Source organism: Phasianus colchicus, chromosome 18 (genome assembly GCF_987193195.1).
Source record: "Phasianus colchicus chromosome 18, bPhaCol1.hap1.1, whole genome shotgun sequence".
Classification (NCBI taxonomy): Eukaryota; Metazoa; Chordata; class Aves; order Galliformes; family Phasianidae; genus Phasianus; species Phasianus colchicus.
In genome coordinates, this window is record NC_143453.1 from 937,659 (window position 1) to 960,273 (window position 22,615).

The following is a 22,615-nucleotide window of genomic DNA, read 5'->3' on the forward strand; positions in this document are numbered from 1 at the left end:
TCCGCTGTTGTTTCGAGAACCAAACTCCCACCTCCACAGAGTCCAGGTAAACAAAATGGATGTTTGTGCACCCCAGAGCGCTGCTGCTGGAGGCTGTGTGCTCCCTGCCATGTGAATCACAGCCACCCCGCTTCTCCCCAGTCCCAGGTGTCAGACAAGGCTGAAGAATAAAACACACAGCAAAGCCCTCATTCTCTGCTGGACTCGTCTGTTCTCTTGATGTTCACAACTCTCCCCACTCCATGAACATAGCTCGGCACCCAAAAAGGCAAATAGGTTCCAGGCTTTTGTTTGTCCTGGTGCTATGAGGGACATGGCTGCAACCACTGGGTTCTGCAACTGCTGGGTTCTGGATGAGCAGCGCCTAACATGCTCCCTCAGCACGCTGCTGCCCTGGAAGCCCCAGGCTTTTTTGGGCCTTGTTTATACTGGGGCTCTCAGGGCAACGCTGAAACAAAAGCATCCAGACCACACCTGCACAGCACGAAAATCCTTTTGCTCTTCTACATGAGTCCTTACACCACGCTCTTCCTGAACACGTCTGGGCTGAGTCATGGTGTGCACCCACTTAAAGCCAAAGACCCCACTCCAAAACAGCATTGCAGCATACAGCTTTTGTCACCACCAAGGCTTTCCTCTACCCTACAAGAATACAGGCTGTAGCAGCATGGACCTACTGTCCTTATCCACTGTTCTTACCACCGTCAGGGCAGGAGAGCATCACAGCTCATAGAGGGGTACATAGGGAAAGGAGCTTCCCTTGCTCCCAGCAAAGCCTTGCGGCTCTGTGCAAGGCAAGTTCTCGGTGCATGGCCTGATAACTTTCACAGGGTTAAAATGGTTCCAAGGCTGAGGAACAGCACAGCCCCGACCTGGCAGAACCACTGCCTGCTGCTGAGACAAACACCAACTCCACTGTAAAGCCTCCTCCTGATCCAGGACTTCACATCCTGCAGATGGATGCTGTCGCCCTTGGTCTTGCTGACAGCAAAATGGATGGACGGAGGCTGGAAAACAATTCTCCCAGATTTCCTCCAGTAAGCCAGCAGCACAGCAGGGAGCATGGCCTGGGCCCACCGCTCGGATTCTTACCCTGGCAGCAGCAGATGACATAAGCTGCACTTTACACAGCTGCAACTCTTTTCTGGAATACACTACAAGGCTTATTGTATCCCTGTGTGCAGAACTGGGCTGAGAATACGAAGAGAAGAGAGCAGCCAGTACATAGCAGAATGCAGGCTGTCTGCAGTGACTCTCAGTGCTCTTCCCAGCCAGGTGTGCCAAGCAGCAGGAATGCTGCTGCGAGCCTTACAAACAAGAGGGAAAAGAAATATCCAAGGCTGTGTCATCTGTTGGATGTGGGGAGATGTCCATCCTCTGTGCATGCCTACTGCAGAGTGATGGGCCACCCAGCTGTGGCAGATCAGAGCACTTGAGCCAAAACTCTGGCATAGTCATCTGTCTCACAAACAGCATAACTATAGCAGAAAAAGCAGTTACATCATTTTTACATCATTACAAGTTCACTTGCTCCCATAAAGAAGTCAAAATTCATCATTACAATCCAACAGCAAGATCCTGCATTAAAACCTTGCTGGCTCCTGAGCAGGGCATTGCCCAGACCCAACAGAGAATGCTTTCCTACCTGAAGAGCTCCCTGATCTCCCTGATGGTGGCCTGGAATGGGATGTTTCGAACTAGGATCTTGGAAGTCTTCTGCTTCTTGACCGTCTGCTTCTTTCGGGAGGACTTCACAGCAGGCCTGTCAGGTGAACATACAGGGCAGGTAAGGGGCACCGCAGATCAACATGCCCAGGGCATGTTGTCTGCTTGAATGCCAGCCATCAGAATTAGCCAGCTAGCTAACAATGACATCCTTGCTGGCTTCATACTGGTGACAATGGATATTTCACTGGCTGCACAGAGAAGGAATGAATGCAAGTAATTTAAATCCCAAATTTAAAATCAGAGCTTCTGGCTTACTGAGTGCAGCCACAATGGAGTTCAGGCAGCAGGCTTGTACTCACATCTGCCACCAACTTGTCTTCTGACTCCAAATGTTGTCTATTCAGTATCAGGTGATGAGCCATTTTCACATATTTAAACAAGTAGTCTAATGCAAGCTAATGTTCATTCTTTTTCCTACTGACTTAGAAAACAGTAAACAAAACTAAAATACATTGCTAAATTATTTTACTCAGGTTGTGTTGCATTTGAACAAGATAAAAAATTACCTAGTATTAAAAAACAGCAACTTAGAGTAAAGCAATCTACATTACAGGCTGGATTTTAAAATCCAGAATGGGTATGAATGCTTTATAGAAAAAAAAAACAAACAAAATGCGGAGTGCAGTGAACTGTCAGCCTTCTGGGCCCGAGGTACCAGATTTGCAAAGGAATTATGCCATTTAAGAGACACCTCTTCTCACAGCATTTCCAAAGTGTCTACAAGACAGTTTTTAGGGTGCCAGTAATCACCTTCAAGCACTAGGTTTATTTTTTTTTTTTTTAACTTCATAGGTACAGATCATCAAAATCCCAGTGGACATGAGTCATAGATTTCAACAGTAAAGCTATAAACCTGAGTCAGTCACCTTCTTTATATGACATCAGGAAATGTAACTCCACAGAAAGGTCTGCCTCTGAGGCTCCCCACCAAAAGAACCTTAGGCACTTTTCAGAGAAGCCTTTTCCTTAAATATGAAACAAGTATCACGTGCCTGGTCTCACTTTGGACCCACTTTTGGCACCCCATCAGTGTATGCTGCTCAAGTTTTCACTTGGAAGTCAGTCTCTTAGCAAGCAACCACCTTCACATCTGCTTTTTTTTTCTTCTCGTTTTTTTTCCTTCTTCCTTTCCAAGTACTGACTAAAGTGACTCCACGCAGTGTGCAACAAAGGCTGACGTGTCAGACAGCAAAAGCACTGCTGGCCACACATCCTTATGAAGAAGACATACTAGCTTAGAAATGAAGAACCTACTAAGATCTATCACAAACTAAATGTAACCATGCTACAGAAGAAAGACAGCTTTACCTGACAGCTCTCTCAGAGATTTTGACTTCCAGCTTATGGCCATCTACAATGCAGCCCTAAAAGTTTAAATGAAAACAAACAAACATGAGCCACAACAGCATTCAGGTTTCCAGACTACAAGCACAGCATTTCACAGAATCACAGAATAGCCAGGGTTGGAAGGGACATCAAGAATCATGAATCTCCAACCCCCCTGCCACATGCAGGGCCACCAACCTCCACATTCAGTGCTAGACCAGGCTGCCCAGGGCCCCATCCAATCTGGCCTTGAACACCTCCAGGGACGGGGCATCCACAACCTCTCTGGGCAGCTTGTTCCAGCACAATCTTCACATTTCACATCTTTGTTCTTTCCCATATATTCCTTCCCTTCTCCTAACTAAAGTTCTTCCTCATTGATACAAGGCAAGGTTCTGATATGAAGTTGGAGACAGTCTGACTAACTGAGGAAGCAGCCAGCACCCTGATGTCTGCCCATTGGCCTCAGCTCTGCCACTAACCTGGCAAAGGCAAGTCACTTCCCTGACCTGGGCTACTGGTTCTTCTTCTGGACTGCAAACTCTTCAAGGCAGGGAGCACCTTACTGCTTGTTCTGGAATGAGCCAAGGATGACTCACTTGCTGTCAGTAGCCAAGACGGAAAGTCTTCTGTCTCCTGCTACCCACACATTAAAGCACAGAAAACAAGCAGCCTCTTGCCTAATCAGTTCTAAAACAGCAGAGGACATGCAAAGGCTTTATGCTGGGAACCTGGAGCCCTGCCGCCCACTCCCTCTGCAAAATCTCCATTGTCCTGCTTACTCTTACACCCCAGGATTCTGCTGTTCAAAACAATGCAGAACGCCCATCTATCTCAAGACTACACCAGCTGTGGAATGCAAAATCACCACCTGTTGAAGGTGAGACCTGTGGATTGCAGTCATGGAGCAAACGGCCATTATACACAGAGCAATTCCTCCAGGTCTATCTAGAAAAGAAGCGTTCCTGCTGCCTGGCCTGCATCACCCAGGTAATGTGGACTAAGACACTAGGGTGTTGTTCAAGCGGCAGCAGAAATGACTTATTCCCTTGAAGAGCATCCAAGCCCTATGGCATGTGTGACAGAGAAAGTGTGAGGCTATAAGTACCTGAAGCACTGGCAGAGTCACAGAAGATGAAACTGAACACAACACCAAATACTAAGCTATATTTATTCTGTGGGGGGCTCGGGTCACCACTGCAACGGAAACCTTGCAGAATAAATTTGTTGAATTTTAATAACTCCACATTTTCTGCCATCTCTGCATTGGATCAGTGCTAGTAAACGTTCTTCTGTACAAGCTATTTCCCTTGCACAGAACCACAGAACGGCTTGAGCTAGGAGGGAGCTTGAAGCATCTAGTTCCAACTCCTCTGTCATGGTCAGGAACACCTCCCACCAGATCAGGCTGCTGAGGGCCCTATCCAACCTTGGACACCACAGGGATGAGGCATCTGCGGCATCTCTGGGCAATCTGTTCCAGTGACTCAGCACCCTCTGAGTAAAGAACTTCTTCCTAATATGTTATCTATTATCTCTTGTCTTATCATGACATTCCTTGATAGTGTCCCCCTCCTGCTTTCTCGTAGGTTTCCTTCAGGTGTTGGTACGAAATACCCTTCTAAGTACTTGTAGGAGGAGGGTACATACCCCTCTTCCTCAACTAAATTTTGAACCTCACAGTTTATCTACACCATTGCCCACTATCTCTGGAAATAAACCTGGCCCAGCAACACCTCAGCTTACCTGGAGCCGTCGCAAGGCTTTCTGAGCGCTCTCTGGCTTCTTGTACTCCACAAATCCAAAGCCCATGGAAAGCAAAGTGCCTATAAGATGAGAAAGGAAAATTGTTATGATAGCAGGAAACAAGGATACTAAAAAGTACATATAAAAATAAACCAGAAGAAAGTGCTGTTGCATACTAACTACTAACACTGCCACAGCATTACATGGATTCATACCATTAACTGCAGTGCCCAACAGGATCCAGGGACAACTGTGAGCACAAAAATTCTCTGAATCTCTGACTGTTAGAACTGGGGGGGGACAAAGGGGGAGCAAAAACTAATACACCAAAGAAGGGGCCGGCCTGTCCATGCCCTGTCTGTCATATTCCTCATTAGCACTCCTTGCCAGCTTGCATGGAACAAAACACTGCTCTAAAATGGATGCTCAGTTTGAAGAGCTTGTTTTGATGCTGATATCAGAGATGGCATTGTATGCCAAACTGATTTTTAGCTCTGTGAGATTTCAGCACAGCCTCCATAAATAAAACAATAACTGTATGTCCTATAGAACAACCGAAGTTTGTAGTCAGGGTGACTGATCCTATTATAGATACACAAGCCTCTGCTTATACACAGGACATTTCCCTCGTGTACGAAACAAGACCTTCGCTGGGGAAATTTGTAAACAGCCCAGACATAAGTGTGACTTTTGCTGTGGGAAAGAAATATGCAGGTTGCAGTCTGGTCCCCAGATGAGGATTTTCTAATCTGCAACCCATTCAGAAATTGGTTTTGGTTAACACACAGCAAATAGGCACTTAATGACCACTGCTGGGAATCAAGCATTTGAGATCTGTTTAAATGCAAACTGTCATGTGCTAGTAATGGGATGATTTCCCACTACAACGAAACAAAAGCCCAACATTTGAGAGACAGAACATCTGTGATGCAGGCAAAAAGCAGAATATGCTTCTGTGAACCTGGAAAGGCAGTTGCAATTTCCAAGCCCATAAATAAAGCTAGGAGAGGAAAGGAAAAATCCACAAGCAAAAACACATCACCAAATTTCTAACTTCTGAACTTGAGAGGCAGCAGGATACTGAGATCACCCTGCAGCAACAGAAACCAATAGTTCTGGTAGGCGGTATGAGCTCAGACCAGATTCAAATGCTGCTGTCTAGTCATGAGCATGCCAGACACATCAGCAGCACTGAAGAACTGACTTTATTCTTTTTCTTTCAGTGAATCAGAGTTTTTAAGCATCCCATGCAAAAGGATGCCTAGGGAGTTATTCCCCAAGGCAAAATCCCACAGAGCTGTGCAATCCCTAGCCTAAAATCTGAAAAGATGCAGCCCATCCAGCCATGCTTGCCTTATGCAATCCCCTTCCTGTCCAACCCCATGGGAGGTAGGCAGAGATCCTGCTGGGATCAGTGCAGGCAGCAAACAACACTCGCTCAGTACAGTACTCATCCAAGCACCCTTGAAGACTGTGGCTGCTGTTGTGCACATGTTCAATCATTTAAGTGCACTGGTCCCTTTCAACTTGCATCCTGCTCTATGATCCTGAAGGATTTGGCTTCTCTGTCCTGATCTCAAGAGAAGGCCACATCTCCACAAATTCCACAATTCAGCTTAACCTTCTAGACTGAACTCCAGTGTGTTTTTGGCTGCTGTTTTCAGCCATTTCAACAGGCACACTTCTAGAAACACTGAAGATTTCATCAATGCAAACATAACAAATGCTCATCAAGATGAATGCTAACGCAATGCCACACCTGAGCCCTCAGCAACCAGCTGCGGGAAGGAATTGAACAGTAACATCTAGAGTACCTGCTTTGTCTTTCTTCTTGGATATTGTGCAGCTCTTCACAGCTCCCACTTTGGAGAACGTCTGCAAGGAATTCAACACCCTTTGTCAGAGGCTTATAACTCAGTTTGAGTGACAGTGCAGCACTCTTTCAGAGCCAGAGGCACGTTTGCAAGCCTACCTCCCCGCCAGGCACACCTGACAAGCGGGCAGTACAGCTGCTTTTTCTCTTACAAGATTATTTCTGCACAAATACACACACAGACTTGTAAATAAATCAACACAGATGTTCCCAGAAATCCTTCACCACTCCTCAGAAACCGCTGACCTCCCTGGTTGTTGTGGGGGACCACAGCAGATTACAAGCTGTCCGCACCCAGGCAGGGACCCAACTACAGGTAACTCCTGTGATGCCTCCGAGAAAACAGCTCCTTCCAGAGTTGTAAGAGATGTGCTGCAGGGCAGCATGGGCTGTCCTACAGTGGCACAACATTTGTATGATTCCCTTGTAAAACTGCAACTGGAACGTAGGAAGGAAAAAAGAAAGAAAGAAAAAAAGTCCCAGTCCTCTGAACATTACATGTTTGTCCCCACAGCCAGCTGGATCAAATCCATATCAGAACCTCCATCCCAAGATGGAGCAGCACAGGTCCAGGATGGACATTCCACCACCATTCTTGGACCATGAAATATGGCACGTCGCAAGGCTACAAAGAGTGGCAGAGGTGAGAACTTCCAGCTGTTTTTTCCCAGCCTCATTATTAATATTCTATGTGGTTTTAGAAATGCTACAATCTCCCCTAAGTGCTTTGCTGAGGTAAAGTAGCACAGACAGCTCCATACTGGCACAAAATTTAAGCACATGTCAGTGAAATAATCATTTATTGCCTTAGCACGTCATGCAGTATTACAGCTGCACAAGTGCTAATTCCAAGGAGAAGAATGGGAAACGAAGAGTCTTAAAAGATTTCCTACTGCCTCCACCTGTCCCAAGGTAGAATTCAAATCCATCAAAACTGTTTCAGATATGTTTGTCTAATTGAAGCCTAAAACTCAAAAGTGGAGTTTTCCTGCCCCATTACTCACAGTGCTCCCTCATGTACCATTAAGACCATGCCATTGACAATTTAACTCCTTTCAACACCATATCTTTAGCACATTAGAGGTGGAGAACACCTTTCCCCCTGCACTCTACAACACAGGTGAGCCCTTTCTTCGAGGCCATGCAATGAGTAGGGGCCTTCCAGCAACAAGGGGCCCAGTGTGGTCTCAACCTGTTCCTATTCCATCAGAGCAGCCTGCCTATACTAAGCAAAACCCAGACTCCACTCCTTGCTTATGGCTTACCTCCTTCAGCGTGACTTCTGTGGTGGTAAAGTTGAGGTTCTTGATGAACAAGGTACACCCTGGAATGCTCTCTTCCTCATCTTCCTCTTCATCTTCTTCCTCATCCCGTGCTGATGTTTCCTCTGAGCCCTTTATAGTTATGTCACCATCTGATACAGAAAGAGAAAACTTAATGCTGTAAGACACAAACAAGACAAATCTGGGGTGAGCTCGTCCTCTGCCCCAGCTGACAGTCACTGCTTCAGCAAGATCAGACCACTCCTCTACTGGGTGAACAGAGACTGAGGCAGACTCAGCACGCACATGTGAACAAGTCCCTGTAGAAACAAAATCCTTTGAATGTAGAAAGTCTGTAAACCTGCTCCTCAGCCTTCAAACACCCCCACATCAATCCTTGCCAGACACCTACTGAATTAGGCAAGGAGCCCTGGACTTGCTTAAATACAATTCTGCAGTGATCTAACACCTCATCTCTTGATAATACATACTTATAGGGTGTGAAACCACAACTTCCCCATCAGCACATGAAGGCTGTTGTTAGACACACTAGCTGTCATCCACTGGCTTTCCAACTTCTTCCCTTCCTAGACAACTAGTTTTCCATACCAACTTCAGCCCCTAACAGCATAGCTGCTGCTGTGCTCAAGGGGACCAAGCTAAGCAGCTCCCTCTGGCATTACTACCATCCCCTCAATGATTTTTCTAGGCTTAGTGCTCTCTCATTTGGTATGAGAGAACCTGCATGGAGCCAGGGGTGCTTAGACACTTCTCAGCTCTACCTCCAGAGCCAACTTCCCCCACAGGGCTCCATCCAGTTGGCCTCCCTACCCCTGGCACCACACAGCCCAAGCCTTCCCAGTCGGGTGGTCAAAACCTCCTTGTCCCAACCCACAGGGTGTTTGCCAACACAGTATGGAAAAAACAAGCCTTTAAAGATAAGTCGTTTGAAGAAGGGGAGGGAAGAGATTTAGTGAGACAGGGCAGGAGGAAAAGGTGCCTCCATCTGTGGCTGGCACAATAAGAGGCCATGTGCTGCCGCCCAAAGCCCTTTTGTGAACGAAGCGATGAGTTGCACATCCTCTCCCTCCCCTTTCCTAGATACAGAGCTCCAGAGGCTGGCAGAAAAGACCATTATCAGCCCTGAACAGCCTTCCAGGAGCTCCTGTGCTTAAAGCCCTTTATCTTGAGGTGAGGGTCTCGGTTACAGGAAGATAAAGCAGCCCCCCCCAGCTCCTTCGGGCTCCAGCCATACAGCCATCCCCTGTGACCCACGTGCACAACAGCAGCCCAGGAAGAACAGCAGCCCAGGAAGAGGCTTTTCATCAGCTTTTCTCCTCCCTCCCAAAATCTCAGTCCTGAAATAGCTTTCAGTGAAACAAACCTATATAAAGCCAACCTTTTCTTTTCTTTTTTTTTTTTTTTAAAAGTCTTGAAAGGTTTTAAATATACAGGTGAGAATTAATGTTTACAGCCCCTAGGATGTGGAGAATGACAGTTACCAGTGGAGGGAAGGCTCTGCCCTTGCAGCAGTGGAAAATCATCCAGACAAAGCACACAGCAGGGACTGATGCAAGAGGAACAGAGAAAGACGAATAGAGACTTGAAGCCTGCCACTGGCAAGTCAGCTGCCAGATCCTCCCGTTGCTGTGCAAGCCAGTTGCTCAGGTGCTCTTGCACAAGGAGGGTGCCCTTGCAGAGCATGTGACCACATGCACTCAGGGGGTTAGTGTTGGCCTACAGAGTAGCTACAGCTCCCAGTGGCTGCTGTCAAGAGCAAAACGGACCAAAAATTTCCTGCCCTTGTCCAGAGCATCAGCTCCAATCCAAATTGGATTGGTGTACTGTGGGCAGTACCACACTCTTCACATCTCATTAAAGGGGCAAGGAGTGAGACAGGACTGAGCCCAGAACTTGTGTGGGAACATCAATAACCACACTGCACAGTTAAGTGACCCTAAGAACCACGTAGAGAATGTCATGAGGCTGGTTCTGTACCAAAGTTACAGAATAGCTTAGGTTAGTGTATAGGAGCTGCTGATTAACAGCCTGAACCACTGACTGAGCACCTGGAGAAAAGACTGAGTCAGCCCTGAAAGCACAGGTGAAGGCAATTCAGCTGTGTGACTGGAAGGAGGGGAAGCCTGGCTGCACCTCTTGTAGACCTCATTTAAGGGCTGACTGCCACTAGCAGAGGATCTTACCAGAGATTCCTCCTTTGTGGAGTCTTTCTGCAAGCCTAGATCTTCAGAGGCAGGTTAGAAACTTTTTTTTGTAACACCTCATTGCACTGGTCCTGCTGCCATTACAGTTGGAAAGGACCTTAAAGCTCATCCAGTTGCAACTGTCCTGCCTTGGGTGGTTGTCACCCATCAGATTGTGCTGCCCAAGGCCCCCAGCTTGCTCCTGAATGCCACCAGGGTACCCACACAACTTCTCTGGGCAACCTGTTCCAGTGCATCAAAAAGTTCAGGAACATCAGCATTGCTACTTTACATGGAAAGGAGCGTGGAAACAAAGACAGATTCCTCTGACACAGTTAAAGCTCTTACCAGGTACCAGCCTTTCTTTTTCCTCCTTCTCCAGAGCTTCTATGTTTTTTTTCTGAAGGGCTGGGCTGGAGAAGACACCCATTGGAGCCCATTCCAGATACAATGGCACAGAGTGAAACTGTGGAGAGAACATAAGAGAGATGTGAAGAGCAAAAGTTAAGGCCTGAAGAAAAGTCTGCTTTCAGCTCCATTTTCCCCTCAAACACCGCGTTATGGAAAAAAGAAAAGCTATGCAGCATCTTTGTTTGGCTCAACCATCTTTCACTAGAGAAGTGAGTCAGTATCCAACCTCATACAGGACAAGTCTATGGAAACCAGAGGACAAGGAACAAGGAAGGCCACAGCTAGGAAAGGGTTCCCAAGGAGAGCTCCAGGCTTCCAACTCCTCCATAGCAAAGGGCATCAGAAACCCTCTCCCAGGCCACAGAAGGTTTTTGGACACTTGTCACAGCTCTATTTCTCCAGCTTTTTTTTTTTTTTTTTTTAATTTTTATTTCTTTGCAAGTTGAGAGTCCTATTCAGCTACTGCAGCACATGGATGCACCAGGCATCTTCCTAAATCTAAGAATGAGGGAGTAACACAGTAATGCTATGGTTTTAAAGTTTTTTTTCTGGAAATGGTTTTAAGTTGAGGGAGGGAAAATTTAGGTTGGATGTCGGGGAAGTTCTTTACAGAAAGAGTAGTGAGGCACTGGAACAGGCTGCCCAAGAGATTGTGAATGCCCCATCTCTGCAGGTGCTCAAGACCAGATTGGATGGAGCCCTGGGCAGCCTGGTCTAGTATTAAATGGGGAGGTTGGTGGCCCTGCGTGTGGCAGGGGGGTTGGAGATTCATGATCCTTGATGTCCCTTCCAACCTGGGCCATTCTGTGAATGCTGTTAGCTCACTTCCCTCAAAAACCATCTTTATGTCACATTTCAGCTTGCACTCTTTCCAGGAGCTTCACAATTAGCCAACTTCCTGCAGGCAGTTGCATACTCCCAAGGCTACACTCACCTTGGAGTAGGCCAGCTTAGTGAATGCTTGTTTGGCCTCGGTTGGCTCCAGGAATTCCACAATGGCTGTGATGCCTCCAGCTGGGAGCAGCACCCGGCCCAGGCTGCCATGTTTGCCGAAGACAGCCTCCAGCTCTGCTGTGCTTGTGGTGGCTGGGAGGTTCTTAACCAGGATCACAGTTTTACTCCGCTCACCAGCAGCCTGACACGTTCAGTGGGAGAAGAGGAGAAAGAGGACATGGGACTTCAGAAAGCAAAAACCAATCTCTTACTAACTGAAGATTTCATTTTCAACACAATGTGCTCTCTCATGCCATGTCACACCTTTCCAGGATACAGAAGTGCCAACAACCTCTTAGCAAAGGATTTCTTCTGAAAAGATGCATGCCCCAGTACAAACTCCATTATACAAATTCTCACATGCAGATTTCAGTTCCAGCTGCATCCTGCTACAGACACAGGACTTGATCTCTGCTACTAACATGTTGTCACACTATAGCATATACTTCAACTATCCCAAGCACGACTTCATTTGTAAGAGTTCAGAACAATTCAAAACTGTTTTAATAGTTCAATCCTGCACAATGCAGAGCGTTAATTAAAAATCTTAAAGAGAGCTTAGGATGTCAGGACTGGGCAGAAAAACCAAGCTCGCTCTGCAGCCTCATGGCAGGCATCTCACCTGACTGAAGGAATCCAGGCTAACTCCATTTTCAATGAGGAACCGTCGGATTTCCTGGACCAGCTCGGTTTCTCCCAGAGCAACCCTCACTGCCACGCTGTCTTTACTCTCCTGCAGGCATGAGTAACAGTCAACAATGTGTTAAGTGTTCAAAATGGAAGCAAAGGGCCTGGTCCAGGAACTTGCTGATCACTTGTTCCTGCTGCTCTTAGAAGCAACAGGAATTTGGCAGAGAACCTGAAGATAAAATGCTCCAGTTCCTCTGAAGCTGCTGGGAGTTTTGCTGTTGGAGTTAGAGAACTTCTCAAGGAAAGTGAGGTGATCTTAAATTTTAGTCTGTGAATTCCCATCAACTTTTAGTCACGTGCAAATACAAACTTCAGCCACAGAAAAGCCTAACAAGAAGGAAAAGAGCAGGGATAGGAGTGTCGTTTTGACTTATAGTTTCAGAGACTGTCACTCACAGACAGGCTTCAGGACCACTGATCTTTCAGTCTGTGTGGAGCTTATGATTGTGCAGCAGCTTTTGCTGGGCAAAATGACCAGGCAGGCATTAGCCATGAGCAAAGAGGTCAGAAAATGGTTCCCCACCCCATTTAATCAGTAACCCAACTCACATGATCCAGCACTTGGCTTTTGGAAGCATTGTATTTCTGAGCAATAGCATCAGCCACAGCATTTGTCCCCACAAACAATGTATTCCAATTGTGAGAGCTGGAAAGAGAAAGAGACAGATTCAAATCTTGCAGTTTTTTCTTCCACTGCCATCTCTCTGTTCACTGGTCCTGGAAAAGAAGAGCTGTCAAGGCCACCACTAGTAACAAGAATAAGATGGAGGGAAATAACAGTAGAACATCCTTAGAGAATGGACAGGATGAGAGACATGACTGGTGAGCAAACAAAGGCAGCAATGCTGGCACTTTAGCTCTTCTTCCCTAGCAGGTGAGTGGCCACAGCTATGCAGTTATAGCTGGAAGCTGGCTCAGAGGAACGTGTTTTTTTTTTTCCATGTGGTTTCCTAAAATCACAAATCCTGTGCGAGGAAAGTTGCATTCCTTGCCCGTAAGGTCTGAAAATATTGTCAACTTTCAAACCAATCTGTTAGAAAGATAACTCCTGAAAGTTTTAGAATACAGGTGACTGAGTGAAAGAAGTAACTGATTTGTAGCCACTACCCTGAAGAGTTACAACATGAGATCAGTTTTTATTAGACACCAGAGAAATTCATACACAAAGCCAATGAAAACCACGTTTCTTTCTGTATATGCTATTTGCTGAATTACTAGAGCTACTTGGAAAGAGGGATAAAGTAGGTAAGAGGTAAAGGAAACAGAACGCTGCATAACAAATTCTCTACTGACTTTGGTAATCTATACAGCCCCTACAAAGACGCATTCTGGCCATCTGGTAATTTGGCAGGTTGTGTTGTCTCACCCTGCTACAAGACACCTCCATACCTGGCACTGCTGGCTTTGTCCTTGGCCTCCTTCTGCTTTTTGTAGGAGGAAGATTCTTCTGCATCAACATCTTCAATTTTTTCTTTTTTGATTGTAGAGGGTAAAAGATGTATCATTCTGCCCTAGAAGAAAAGACAAAATTCAGAATCACAGAACTGCAGTGGTTGGAAGAGATTTCTAAGGATCTTCGAGTCCAACCTCTCTGCTAAAGCAGGTTTCCTATAGTAGGTCGCACAGGTAAGTGTCCAGATGGGTCTTGAATATCTCCAAAGAGGGAGACTCCACAACCTCTCTGGGCAGCCTGCTCCAGTGCTCTGCCACCACTGTAAAGAAGTTCTTTGTGTGAAAATTCCTATCACTCAGTTTTTGGCACTTGCTCCACGTCTTACCACTACACACCACTGAAAAGAGTCTGCCCTCATCCAACTGACACGCACTTTAGATATTTATAAATACTGATCTGAAGCTCTGAAATAATTCTCAGAAGTTCATGAACTAAGCAGAGGAAAGAAACTTTCAGACATTTCTCTTAGTCAAGTGAACTAGGTGGAAGTAGGTAATCTTCCTTCCTAGAGAAGGCATGCTGCAGCTAAGAGTAACCATACAAAGCATGACAGACAGACTCAGACCTCAGTATCTGTGAAACTATTCAAACCAGACTGCTTTGCCAGAGGCAGTGGTGTTCCCAGATAGTAAAGCAGAATTGACTCTACCTCTTAGCACCTAGAGGAATTCTGCTCAGCAGCACATAGGAGCAAACACCTGTCCACTTCACTAATAACCACCTTTAGCACTTAGGCTGATAGCATATGAGACTCAAGTCACTGTACCTGGAACACCTGCCCATCCATTTCTGCATAGGCCTTCACTGCATGTTCAGGAATCATGTAGGTGATAAAAGCAAATCCTTTGGGTTTCTTTGTCAGTCTGTCAACAGGGAAATGGATCTCTGAGAGGGGCCCTGCAAGAGAAAAGGCCTTTCTGTGAGAGATCACTTACACAGCCACCACACTCCCCAGCAGCACTCTGAACAGGTATCCCCCTTGGTCACAGCTAGGAAAGGAGCCAGAGAGAGAAGAGCAGCTCTGAACGCTGCAGGAAGGTGTGTGATGAGTCTGGGTGAGGAGCCACTAGCTGTAGACCAACAAGGAGGGCCCAGCAATGGCATCCAAGTCTGGATATGTTGTAGCACACATGGTTTCAACTGCTGGATTAAAGATATGAGGCATGAGGGCAGATGCATATACAATATACTCTGAGCTAAGTGGTACAGCATCAGTTTCAATACCAAGCAGCTGCATGCTGTCACACCAGCAGTGAAGATGATTTGAGTCTATGTCTGAGAGGTGTGAGATGCACAGATACATATGTCCATTCCCACCCAGAAAACCTCTGCTTGCAAGGAGACACAGCATTGCAAGTCCCAGTACTACAGCAAGTACGTACCATACTTGGAAAAGATCTTCTCCAAGTCTTCCTCAGTGCTAGTAAAAGGAAGATTTCTGACAAAGAGTCTCCCTGATTCAGATAAGTCTTCCTCTTCCTCATCATCCCTCTTAATTCGTTGCCAAGGCTGGTCATGAGTTTTTGCTGTAACAGTTTCTTTTGGGGTATTCTCACATCGGGATACCTCAATGTATCGCCCACCTAGTCAACAAACATACACAGGCACATTAGATGCTTCCTGAGGCCATGGGCTATCAATACCAAATTGTTAAGAGTCTAGGCTTACAACAGTGACAAAAGCAATCACAATTCAAAAGAACTGAGTAGAATTCTGTCAGATTAAATAAAAGAATGACAGATTCAAGGGATTAGCAGAATGTCTGCTAGTCATCTTCAGACTCCTTTCCCTTCAGACAGCTTCAATCCTTCTGATTCTGTCAACCTCATCCACAGGCTTCTAAGTCTATGTTCCCATCCTACATGGGATTTTTTCCAAGTATAAGTAGCTTCACTAAGGACTTCACTAAGAATGGGTTTCAAATGCAGGCTTGGAGAATCATTTGTACAAATCCCCTGCACTATTCCAACTTGATTTTTACAGTATTTTTTTTTTTTTTTAAAACCAAAAACAAGCTACATATTGGGCACATAACAAATATCAAGAGCCAAAGAGTAACACACATAGGTCAGCCAATCTAAGCTGCTCCTGATGGCACTTACATGGCAACTGGTTATCCCACAGCAGCTGTGCAGAAGAAACCTCCCCCAGCATTTGCCTGGAAAAAACTAAAGCAATGGGAGATTCTTTCACAGGGAGCACTTTAACACCTGAGTACTCTGTCACTGACATCAGAACAAGAAGGAACAAACAGCACTTACCTATGTATTCTTTTTTCCGCTTCAAGGCCCTTTGCACTTCTGCCTCACTCTTCAAATCAACAAAGATATAACCTTGGAGGAAGCAAAGGTTCAGCTGAGCATCATGCGAGGAAACACAGTCACTAATAGGCTAATTAAGGGTGAATCAGGCTTTTTAAAATATAGATTCCTACAGATAAGGCATTCAGCTCCCATTAAATTTTCAATCCAGCCTGAAAATGGCTGTAGCAGACTGGAAGGCTGCCTCTTAATACTTCACTCTCTGTGTACAAACTGAACAAGCCTGTCTTAACAGCTGAAGTAGGCTTTCCACAGGTGCCATCAAGAGCAAAGAAATGGTGCATCTGCTTCTAGACTATGAAAGGAAAGCATATAACTAAGTTCCCTGCCAGCTCTAAGGACCTGCACCTTCTGATAGGTACTTCCAGTAGTCACAGCCAGCCAGGAGAGCACCTTGGCTAAAGGTAGATCTGCAGCAGCAGCTTTTCCCAGAGGAAGGGGCCTTTCCTTGGCATGGTTTGGGAAGTTTAGGAAAGCTTCAAAGACAAACCAAAGAAAAGGCTCCTGCTACTGTGATGCTGCTGCAATACCCTAAGGGAGTACAGCCAACATTACTCCGTCCACAGCATCCTATGGCCAGCAACTAGGGCAGGTGAGCTGCAAAGTCACAGAAAGGTCAATAAGAATTGGGACACAGGCCAGTAATGTAGAACTACAGATGGAAAGAGCAAAGGTGTGACTGAGAGATCATCTGACTCATAGAGCCAACCCTCTTCCACAAATACACATTACCTGTATTTTTCCTCTGGGCATTTTTTCCTATCCGGATTGCCACTGGCTTCAGAGGTGAGAAGAATTCTCGAATCTTTTGCTGCAGAAAGAATAAGAATTGCTTAAATGAGCTATTGGATACAGAAAGCGGGCATCAGACAACCTTTTCTTAAAGAAGTACCATAAAAACACTACCCTACTTACTCTAAAAGTAATGCATCCTATTTATTTCCATGAAAGCTACAGTAGATACAAAGAGCATGGTAATATTATCTGATAGAGACAGAAAATATTATTTTTCAACATAGTCACTACCATTAGCTCTGTATTTTCACCAGCAGTGAACAGGAGCCTGGACGCTGTGCTTGTAAAAATCTGCACCAGAGGAGGTAACCCAGAGTCACTGTTGCCACTGCTGAAACAAAGCACTCACCCCTCACTGTGCTCACATCCACTGTTTGGTCTCCATCAATGTTCAGCAAGCATTGACAGATGTAAACGAGCAAAATTTTTTTCACAAGGAGAAACTCAACTCCTCATCTTTGCTTCATATGCACTTCCATGTCAGATACCATTTTGTCTCTCTGCTGCCATCTGTTGCACAGCAACAAAATGTAAAGCAATATTGGTGGGAAAGGCCAACTCTTAGTGCCACACCAACATCCACTTCTGATGTCACCGGCCAACATAAAAAAAACAGGAGGCATTACTTTTGGAGCAGTACCTGTACAGTATTTCTGCACAAAGCCAGGTAAAAAAGCTTCCCCAACTGCCCATAAAATCCTCAGCACAGTTCAACCAAGTGAAGACACAGCCTCTACAAAGACCTTGCTGAGTTACAAGCTGGGAATTCTCAGCTCGGGAACCAAGCTTACCTCAGTGATATTCAAAGAAGCACCACGTAGTTTCACTGTGTGTGGTGTGCTTGCTTCTGCTGAACTGACTTGGTTCTTCTGCTGCACAGAAGACTGGAAAAAAAGAAGCTGACTGAGAAACCATAGAAATCATGACACAACTAGGTGATTTTGAATAGCAAGCAAGAGGCTGAAGAGTGGAGGAGGAGAAACAATTCAATCAGCCTGGGCAGGAGGACTTGGGTAAGGGTGCAAAGTCTGACTGGGATGATCAAACCCAGATGCTAAAAACAAGCTCTGCAAAAGTATTCCCTGCAGACATACATAAGAAGAGAGAAAAGCCCATGAAAGAGGCACGAATACTACCTCTTAGGAAGTTCTGTTTTCCAGAAAAAGGAATTTAACTAGCATTGAGAGGAGATCTGACAAACCCATTTTTTAAATGGGTCCGACTCAGTAAGCCAAAAAAGCTGGTACCCAGGGGTCTCACAGACTTCAAGCTTTCAATTACATCCCTGGAGTGACCAACACACACCTACTCTTCCACGAAGCTCCTGCTTTAAGCGTGATAAAAGTGTAATTCAGTTCTACCTCTAGTGTGGATCCTTTTTTCTTCTTCTCTGCTGGTGTCTCTTGCTCTGCTTCTTGGGGTTTTGACTTTCTCCTTTTTTCTGTGTTTTTCTTTACAATATTTTCTGTAATGCCTGAATCCTCCTCATTCTTGCTTTCCTCTTCCACTTCCTCACTATCTGTTTCTTCCTCTGTACTGGATGAAGAGTAGGAGGAGGAATCCCTCACTACTTTAGATTTCAAGTAATCCATATCTGAGAGGTCTTCTCTCGTAGCTGCCTTCTTCTCCTGTTGTTTCTTTGCTGTCAGAAAGAAGAGACCAAAGAAGTTTTGTGTACAGATACTGCTGCTCTCTCCCCAGCCAAGTTAAAGCTGAGGGCAGGCACAATCACTATGACCTTCTACTCTACACTTTCCACCTAAAAAGAAGTCTAGAAAACAGTAGAGCAATTTTAAACCAGCACTTCTACATTAACATGCCTGGATTCTTTCTTTCTTTCTTTGAAGCAACAATTCACATATAAAACAAATTAGAGAGGTCTGCCCTGTTACTTTTCCTAGGCTTTGAATTAATGACCCAGGAGAAAGCACAAATGCCATCCCCTGAATACCAGAAAGAGTGTTTCCCAAATTTCTCTGTACTGGGGAAGCCATCTGCACTTCCACAGTGCACACATGCACACATGAGTTATGGGGAAACTACCCTTCTGATTATAGTCTCTGTAAGCAGGACACTGAATCAAGTCCCATCAGCATGTTTGCTCTCCCATTCACCAAGTCAAACCAAGCAAAGGGTGATAGTCCATTTTAGTACCTTTGGTTTCCTCCTCATCTTTAGAGGATTCACTCCCATCCTTCTCCTCCTCACTCAGATCCTTAGACTCATCTGAATCAAAGTTCAGATAATCAGCCACTGGCTTTGATTTTTCCTTCTTGGGCTCCTCCACCAAAGTGTCATTAGCCCAAGTGGCCACCTGAGACCGTTTCTGGTGAACCACCAAGAATTCCTGGAATGTTTTATCTTCTTCCAGCTGTTGAAAAACAAACCAAGAAAAAAAAAAAAACAAAAACAAAAATGTGAAGACAAAACTGAAGTAGTAGCATGTTAAAATTCAAAGAATCTCATTTCCAGTACTATAAAAAAAAAAAACAATTCATAAAGAGCAGTCCACTTTACACTCACAAAGTGAGCACTTAGTCACTAACATCTTGTCAGTCTCTCAGCCCTATTCCTTCTTGTACTTAATGTTTAGAAAACACTTTAAAGAAGACAAGAAAATATTAAAGAAGGAAAAAAGTGTGCAAACTAAATATGACACAACTTGCATGTGACACAACTGTTGAAAGACCTGTCCTGGATAGAGTGCTTATTCATTGAGAAGTATTTAATGATTAAAAAAAGATAAAAATTAATATATATACATATACACACACACACATCAGTTCTCAGTGTTGAGATTGTTAAAATCATGATTTGTTAAAGTGGAATTGGACTGCTATGGAGTTCTTTAAATCATACATCTTACTGAATTTATAATGGTGAAAGCAGTACAGAAAAGGGCTATTCAACTGTCTTTTAATACAACTTATCATTAATGTAAGCATTGGAACTGAAACTCTACTCACCTCCTTAAAGTTTTCTGATGGATTTTTCTTCTTTTTATCCTAGGAAGAGAAGCCATTTTTAGAAAGCCTTATTAGAAGCAGAGCCAGTAACAGTTCTCAGGTAACCTAACAATAGGAGGTTAAATAGGTAAATTTCCTAAGGCAGAAAATGCCAGAATCAGGACTCCAACATCAGCTGTCCCCTTTTCTACATGCCAGGCTACCCTTCTCTCTGCCAAGTCACTGACACGTGTCAGATCTTCAAGGAAAAAAGCAAGACTTACTTTTTTTGTGCTTGCATGATCTGCAATTGTCACAGGTTTCTCAAGCTGCTTTTCCAAGGCAGGGACTTTCTGAGAGTGCTTACTCCATGCTTTGGGCTTTGAAGGGTCACCGAAAGACTTGCATAACTCAACCTGAGAAGAAAAAAAATCAAATTTTTAATTAAACTCATCTTCAACAGTCTTGTTCTGAAACTGCAGGATGCATCTTAATAAAGAATCTTTCTTATAATCCAGACAAAATGGACGGTGTAGGTTAAGGATGTTCTTTCTAGAAGTATACAGCTTCATACTTACTCAAAATGGGAGTTTGTTACACTCAATTACAGAGAATCAAATAAGCTCTCCCGCTTATAATGAATGAAAATTCCTATCTAGTACAGTAAGATGAATCACTTTAAACGAAAGAAAAAATAAGCTCAAATTCAAAAATTCAGATTATTACAGCTCAAAAAGTTCAGATTATTACAGCTCAAAACCTGACATTTGCTCCAACCAATGCTGAAATCACTGCTAGTGCATAGAAGACAGTCCATTCGTATCAAGTACCTGCCTGAAACAGCAGCAGTCTTGGCATCAAGCTTTGCTGTTTTCATAGAACTGTATCATAGGATGGCCTGGGTTGAAAAGGATCATCGAGTTTCAACCCCCCTGCCGTGGGCAGGGCTGCCAGCTGCTAGACCAGGCTGCCCAGAGCCACATCCAGCCTGGCCTTGGATGCCTCCAGGGATAGAGTTTTGCTGCAAAAGTCTTCAGACTTTTCTAGCCCTCAGGTGTTCATCTGTAAGACTATCAAATCCCCCAGTGACTAAGTTTCTTAAGAATCAAAAGAAGGTATTTTTAGATATCAACTCACAGTGACTCTGGAGGTGTCTATGAAACTTCTGTTGAAATGGCTCAGTGCTGCTTGAGCTTCATCTTCAGACTTGTAGCCAATGAAGCCAAATTTCCGGAACTTACCATCCTTGGTGAACTTCAAGCAACAATCAGTCAGTGTGCCAAAGGCTGCAAACAACTTCCGAAAGCGATCTTCCTTCATCTGGAGAAGGGAAGGAGAAAAGGAAGGCAGGTCAGCAACTTAACTATAGAGATGTTTTACAGATAAGTCTAAAGCAAAACATTTACTAACACAGAGGACTTCTGAAGAAATCTCACTATGTTGTGGCAAGGCTGATAAGAAATGCATGTCAGCTATGAAAGTTTGTCCTCTTATTCATGAATTCCTTACACGTATGCTTCTGTGCCTACAAAACCTCCATAACTAAAAGCTGCACCCAGGTGTTGGGATGCCCTCTGTGGAGCATCCAGCCCACCCACAGGTAACTTTCAGTATCCCCAGGAGGGAGCAGCACCGTTCATACCTCTCCTGCCTCCCTGGGAACAAGGGAAAGATAGGGAGCCACAAACTACCCCTCTCCTCCACCTTAGAAGCTGCTGAATGTGCCCGGGGTGCAGAGGCATGGGCTGGGAAGCAGCTGCAGGGTACCTCCTGACCCCACAGAACCCGAATCGTTCTTCATGCAGAGCCCTCCATCCCCAGGGCAGCTCCTCGCTCCTCCACAAGGCCCCAGGGCACCTCCACAACTCATAACCACCAACGGCCATCTCTCCCGGAAAACGCCCGCTCCCCCAGAACCTCCACCTGCTCTTCGCCCCGTGCGCCCCTCCCCAGACCTCTCCGTGAGGCACCTCTCCTCCCCCGGCCCTCTCTCATCCCAGCAGCCATCAGATTCATCTTTCTTCCTGGGCCCAGAACGCTGTCATACAAAGGTCGCAGACAGACTCACCCCGTTGGGGAGGTTCTTCACGATGAGCCGAGACATGTCGGCAAAAGAGAGCAGCCCGACAGAACACGACACTAGGCCCAACCCGCCTCAGAGTCCCGCACGCCACCCCTGGGCGCCGCCATCTTCCCGCTGCATCACGTGAGCACGGAGAGGCAGCGCGCAGGCGCGATGAGGCGGTGCCTGGCGGCGTGCCCTAGCAACGGGCCCTAGCAACGGGCCTTAGCAACGGGCCCTAGCAACGGGGCGGAACTGGGCAACGGCTCCTCTCGCTTCCAACCGCGCAGCTCAGCCTCGTGCGGAGGGCTTCGTCTGCAAGAGGAGGCTCAACTCCTGCGCAGCTCCAGCCCTGCCCGCAGGAAGAAGTGCGGGTGGTGGTGATGGAGGTGGTGCTGGGCTTGCTGCTGGGCCCAGTGCTGCTCTGCTTCCCCATCCCCTGAACCCTGGCAGTGTATGGCAGAAGGGCCCTTCTGCATCCCACCAGGACTAGAGAGCAGGAGTGTAGCTGGGGAGAGCAGCATAAACCCAGGTGAGCAGGAAGGGAAACACCTGCATTTCCAGGGAAGAAGAACTGGAGGGATGGACAAGCTTAGTGCACAGGAGAAAGGAGAGAGCGGGATGCTTCAGGATGGCCGTCTGCTGCTCTGCTCTATGGGAAAGCGCGCAGCATGAAGCCTTCCTCCTGCAGCCTGGGAGGAGACGTGCCTGCTCCTATTGCCCTGCTCCTCACAGGGGTCGGCATGAGAAGTCAGCGCAGGGCCTGCTGCTCCTGCCCTCTGCTGCCGTCCTTGCCAGGCTGTCAG

General features: G+C 45.8%; 1 protein-coding gene across 4 annotated transcripts in view; it reads right to left on the reverse strand.

Moving 5' to 3' along the window:
• Nucleotides 1-22,011, reverse strand: part of RBM19 (RNA binding motif protein 19) — a 47,370-nt gene extending 25,359 nt beyond the window's left edge. The window contains exons 1-22 of one of the 4 annotated variants that reach the window (XR_016472046.1): nt 21,816-22,007; nt 20,885-21,067; nt 20,032-20,163; nt 19,769-19,807; nt 18,957-19,173; nt 18,164-18,444; nt 17,594-17,686; nt 16,740-16,818; nt 15,948-16,019; nt 15,789-15,854; nt 15,069-15,269; nt 14,453-14,583; nt 13,623-13,744; nt 12,783-12,879; nt 12,166-12,276; nt 11,485-11,685; nt 10,488-10,605; nt 7,939-8,087; nt 6,615-6,675; nt 4,801-4,880; nt 3,037-3,092; nt 1,646-1,762 (exon numbers count right to left, since the gene is read on the reverse strand). Coding sequence is in view for 3 of the 4 variants with exons in the window: in XM_031592079.2 (XP_031447939.2) it covers nt 1,646-1,762; nt 3,037-3,092; nt 4,801-4,880; nt 6,615-6,675; nt 7,939-8,087; nt 10,488-10,605; nt 11,485-11,685; nt 12,166-12,276; nt 12,783-12,879; nt 13,623-13,744; nt 14,453-14,583; nt 15,069-15,269; nt 15,789-15,854; nt 15,948-16,019; nt 16,740-16,818; nt 17,594-17,686; nt 18,164-18,444; nt 18,957-19,173; nt 19,769-19,807; nt 20,032-20,163; nt 20,885-21,067; nt 21,816-21,851 (2,642 nt within the window). In the remaining variant the exon portion in view is untranslated. Of the gene's footprint in view, nt 1-1,645; nt 1,763-3,036; nt 3,093-4,800; nt 4,881-6,614; nt 6,676-7,938; nt 8,088-10,487; nt 10,606-11,484; nt 11,686-12,165; nt 12,277-12,782; nt 12,880-13,622; nt 13,745-14,452; nt 14,584-15,068; nt 15,270-15,788; nt 15,855-15,947; nt 16,020-16,739; nt 16,819-17,593; nt 17,687-18,163; nt 18,445-18,956; nt 19,174-19,768; nt 19,808-20,031; nt 20,164-20,884; nt 21,068-21,815 lie in introns of all 4 variants that reach the window. The other 3 variants (XM_031592079.2, XM_090152466.1, XM_031592080.2) reach the window with 3 other exon arrangements.
• Between the last annotated feature and the right edge of the window lie 604 nt (nt 22,012-22,615).